The following is a 5048-nucleotide window of genomic DNA, read 5'->3' as shown; positions in this document are numbered from 1 at the left end:
ATATATAAACTTCAGGTAATTATAAAAGTCGTTATAAATAAAAATAAGCTAATTATATTCATTTTTACTACATTTTAAAAAGATCACTACATGTAAGCCTATGTAGGATTCGAACCCACATCATGTGCAATGCAAGTGCACAATGCACGACCAATTAAGCTAATAGGCTTCCGGCACACAAAAACAATATACTCCATAGCTATTAACTCATTGTGATGTGAGGAGAGCAGTAGGGATACATCACTGTTTCAAAATTGGGCCTCCACCAGTTAGCAACACACTCACCAATCTGCAAAATCACATAATTTAGACCCAAATATTTTTAAGGTATACGAAGTATGTCTCTACAAGAAATTTGCTTCAAATCAACATTTCAGAATAACATCAAAAAGAAAAAAGAAGAGTGTTCGAGACAAATAATCAGAAAGAATATCACACAAAGAACACAAAAGTATCACACCTGCCAATTATGTGGAATAAGCATGCAGTCCAAATGAACGCATTCCAAGTGTCCAAACAAATCATGTTGATTTCAGGCAGAAATTTGAGAATTTAGAAAAGCTTGCAGGAATGATAACATCATCAATTTTTAGCCGAAGGTGTTCTTGGGCTGTTATCCTCATGTTTTCAGCAGCCTTTTCATGAAAAAGATAGATTCTTCTGAAATTAATAAGGCTGTATCCCATGAAAGCTTATTAACTATCTAGCAAGAGAAAAATTCATATACCTTTAGGGTTGCTTGGGCAGATTTCCATAATATTGCAACGCATGCTTCAGGAATGTCAAAAGGGAAATAATAAGGTAAGCATGTATTGGAAAATGATGAAGGAATTTGAATAATAATAAGAAACCAAAAATAGACAATAGATGCGAAGAAAACCTAGCAACATAGAAAGCAGGATTCTCAAGCATAAACAATTTATTGCAGCAACAGATGGCCAGAGCTCCCCCGAAACCACCTTCACCGGTGACTATTGAGATGACAGGAACTCTCAGTCCAAACATAGACCTTATGTTTTGAGCTATAGCTTCACCCTGCGCTCAGAGAGACAAATCATTTCATCCTCATTACCACAGGTTTAGTCAATATAAACTTAAAATAAACTAGTAGTTGTCTACTCACCTGACCAAGTTCCTTAGATTTGAGATCAGCATAAGCTCTTGGCGTGTCAATAAGTGTAATTACGAGAAAACCATGATGATCGGCATACTTCAATTTTCTGTCTCCTTCACATGTAGAAATCTGTTTAATATTTGCAATGGAAGCCTCAATATATGCAATGGAAGCCTCTTTATAAAGCCTTAAAAGTACTAAACATAAGGAAAATATAATCCAAGAATTTATACAATTTCACCAAGTTCAGCTTGCTAGTTCCCAAAAATGTAACCCTATTTCTCATCTTTACTCTGCATCAAAATGCAAGGCAGTACAATCACAAGAAACAGATGCTAAACTACTCGAATTCCCCCATGAATCCGTGACAACAAACCGACCAAGCAAAAGGCACAATGAAGAGCTCAAGATTGCTCTAATCCCCCAATTTTACATAAATTCAAGGGTCACAAACTCACAATACATGACACATAAAATCTAAAAACAATTAAATGCTTGAATCGACAAAATTCGCATGCTATTCAACAAATTTCGAATCCAAACAACAATTTATATTTCATAACAAAAACATTCGAGCAATTAACTAGAAATAAACCCTAGATTGTGAAATTGATAGTCGATAATTTAAGAAATACTACCTGAGAAGCCGCTTCAATGGAGAAGAAAGCTCAAACTCGCTTCAATGGAGGATCGAGAAAGCTCAAAACTCGCTTCAATGGGATGAATATTCAGCGACGAAAATGATTAACTCACATAATTGATTGTTGAAACGCAAAACTCACTTTTCAGGTTTAATTTTGAAGCTAAAGACGAAATTGATGAAGATTGAAGCAAATTATTGATGAAGATTGAAGCAAATTCCTCTGAAATTTGATGATTTTTTGGGAGAAGGATAGAGAACCAGTGAGATCGTGAGATTGAAGAAAGATAAAAATAGAGCAGAGAGAATGGACGGTCAAGATTACAAATAACGCGAATGTAATCTAATCCGTCACATGAAAATTCAATGGTCTAGATCATCTGTTTTCAGTTTTCAACTTTAAGTTTGTTTTCACATGATCCAATCTATATATATATATATATATATATATATATATATATATATATATATATATATTATACTACAGTTAGAGTTGATCACACTAAGCTTAGTTCGATTTTAGGCGGGTTTTGGGCAGAATTTTTCAGCCTGAAATCGGGTCGGGCCCAATTCGGCCCGATTTTTAAAAAATTTTGGGCGGGTTTGGGAAATGGATTTAATTGATTTTATTTGTTTTTTTTGCCCGGCCCAAAATTGGTCCGAAAAGCCCGCATGACCCGACTAGTTTGGGCGGGTTTGGGCACATATTTTTCGGCCCGAAGCTTGGCCCGACCACCCGGCCCGAGGAATGGGTGAAATTTTCTGACCTCGACCCGACCCGCCCAATGATCACCTCTAACTACATTATAATTTTGCAGGTTGTTCGGTTCATTTGTGAATACAAGAATATATAGGCATTATCAATTGCGATTGTTGAGGTATGCTTTATAATTTTTCTTCTAAATTTTAATTTCCTTTGTTTGGTCAGTAAGAAGTTGTAAATATTCCGCTACATGTAAATATTGTCGTGATTATCGAAGCTCTCAAAGATGCAAGGAATAAAAATCTCATTTAATAGAAGAGTTACGAAGTACTCCATCCTTTTATAGTAAGTTTTTTTGTGTGATTTAACAAAATTACTCTTACTTTTTTTTAACACCCTAATTAAACTACTGTTTTTATCTTATTAACTTAAACCCTACATTGATTAACTTAACCATTTCCACCAAAAATCATTCCCTTCCCAATTAAATTTATCATCACCTTCAATTGCCAAACACCACCGCTACCATCACCACCACCGATCTCCATTATGATTTTAATTATTGCGAGCGTGATCCTTTGCTCAGGTTTTTTCGCGGTGAGTCGGACTCACCAAACCCCAACAGCGGTATCGGAGCCCCACTCGTTTATTTTTATTATCATGTTTTTTCAAGGTTATTTATGGCTTATAATTTTAATTTTTTGGTTTTAAGTTGCTAATTAGATTAGTGGCTCGGTTTTATTATTTTAATCCCGTTTTTAAATGCGAAATTGGCCCAGAACCCTGATTTTTGCCCTGAAATAGTGAATTTTGGGTGGAAAAAACGTTCTGGAAATGTTTTCATCCTTTTGGGGCTGTGATTTTAGCTAAATTCGAACCAGAAATGCCGAGGGATTTTTCGTTTTGACAAAATTTTTTTAAGTCTTTCTTACCTTGAATTTGATGGCATAATATATGGTGATTATGTATTGATTTATTTGCATTATTTTTCTGCAATGTTAATCTCTTTAAAGCATATTTACTTGGTAGTATTTTGTGCTTAAAAGATTGATTATTTTTCACCTAATTGCAAACTAATTGCATTGTATTGTGAAATCTTTGTTTTTGAGGCTTCCAAAGTGCTAAAGATTCAATCTTTAATTATTTTAAGTGATTGAAACTTTAAAGTTACTAAATTCCATGAATTTTATGTTGAACTTTGTTGTTTTAATCATTTTTGGTTGATTGGAAACATAAAGTTTCAATCTTGTGATAGAAATTTGTTTATCTTCATATTGGAAGATATAATTTTTTCAAGAATTCACAAGTGTTAGAAGTTGGATTTATCATTTGAACATTAAAGTTCATAATTTTCCAACTCCCTCTTACTTTGTTAAAATCTCAAGATTAATTTAAATTGATTAAATTAATAGTGAGAGGTTGCCTTAATTATTTTATTGTACCAAGTTAAACTAATTTTATTAAAGAATGGTTCTTGGAATAATTTTGGTTGAATGCACTTTGATAAATTTTATTTAAGTTAGACTTGTTTAAATTTTTTCATTTTGCTCATTGAATTAGTTCTAAAAGTAATTTAGAATTAATAATTTGTCACGCAAAATTGGGATTGAAATCCCGAGACTATGGCACGTAAAACGAGGTAAAAACCTCACTTGGCTAGCTGGCTGCATAGCAGCCCACATGTGGCTGCCAAGGAGGCTACCCCTTCTTGCTTGTGGCCATGTGCGTGGCTGCTACTCGCTGTCAGCAGCATGGCGTGCCAGCCAGTAATAAGCAGTAACACAGCACAGTAGCAGCATGGTGCTGTGCGTGCTGCCATGCTTTGCTAACCGCGACAGGTGCGAGCACGAGCAAGAGTGTGTGTTCTTTGTGTTGTGTGGTGTGCGGGGGTGTGCTGCGATACTTGCGGCATGGTGCGCATAGCTAGCAAGCTTGTGCGGCCTCGTGGCTTGTGTTCTTGCACGCTCCGTAGAAGAGTCGACACCCATGCGGTAGTCTAAGCTATGTGTGTGACGCTTAGCATGAGTCACGGCTATGCGGACCTCCCCTTAATTAGCACATATACCACGTTTTATGGCAGAATTGTTTTGCATTTTGCCGTTTTATTTATTTTAATTAATCTTGTTTATTTTAATTAAAATTTTTGGAGACTAGGCCTCGGTTTTGAGCGGCGTTGGCAAATTTTGGGTTCTACCGGCTTAATTAATTGGATTAATTAAGTTGGATGCGGAATTTAGTGGGAGCTTCAATTATTAATTACGTCAATTACATAATCGGTTAAACAACTTTGACTAGTTTTAATTAGGCGTGTTAATTGGATTAACCGCCTAGATTAGTTACTAGTGCGCGCATGTAATTTATGCATTGTTACTTGTTTATCGTTGTAAAATGCATGGACCATTCACAAAATAGTGAATGGATGAATGGAATGTATATTCTCTCACATGTTTTATGAAATGACAACTAGTAGGACCCGATTAGGATAGAAAATATGGATTACGTGTCGTGATGTATTTTTGTAAATCTAAATACAGTCTACGCACCGTTAAGTATTTTTGTACCTTAATATTTAGATTAGTCCTAATCGTAGA

General features: G+C 35.2%; 1 protein-coding gene across 1 annotated transcript; it reads right to left on the bottom strand.

Moving 5' to 3' along the window:
• Positions 1–719: 719 nt before the first annotated feature.
• On the bottom strand, positions 720–3005 carry LOC110725367 (acetyl-coenzyme A carboxylase carboxyl transferase subunit alpha, chloroplastic-like). Its single transcript, XM_021904855.1, has 4 exons — positions 2912–3005; positions 1124–1311; positions 881–1035; positions 720–771 (listed from the first exon to the last, which is right to left on the bottom strand). Exons 1-4 carry the CDS (start codon positions 3003–3005, stop codon positions 720–722), a joined length of 489 nt encoding a protein of 162 aa, XP_021760547.1.
• Between the last annotated feature and the right edge of the window lie 2043 nt (positions 3006–5048).

The sequence above is a fragment of the Chenopodium quinoa genome, unplaced genomic scaffold (genome assembly GCF_001683475.1).
Source record: "Chenopodium quinoa cultivar QQ74 unplaced genomic scaffold, ASM168347v1, whole genome shotgun sequence".
Taxonomy (NCBI): Eukaryota; Viridiplantae; Streptophyta; class Magnoliopsida; order Caryophyllales; family Amaranthaceae; genus Chenopodium; species Chenopodium quinoa.
Note: the sequence above shows the minus strand (reverse complement) of the source record. Positions and strands in the feature narration are given on the sequence as shown.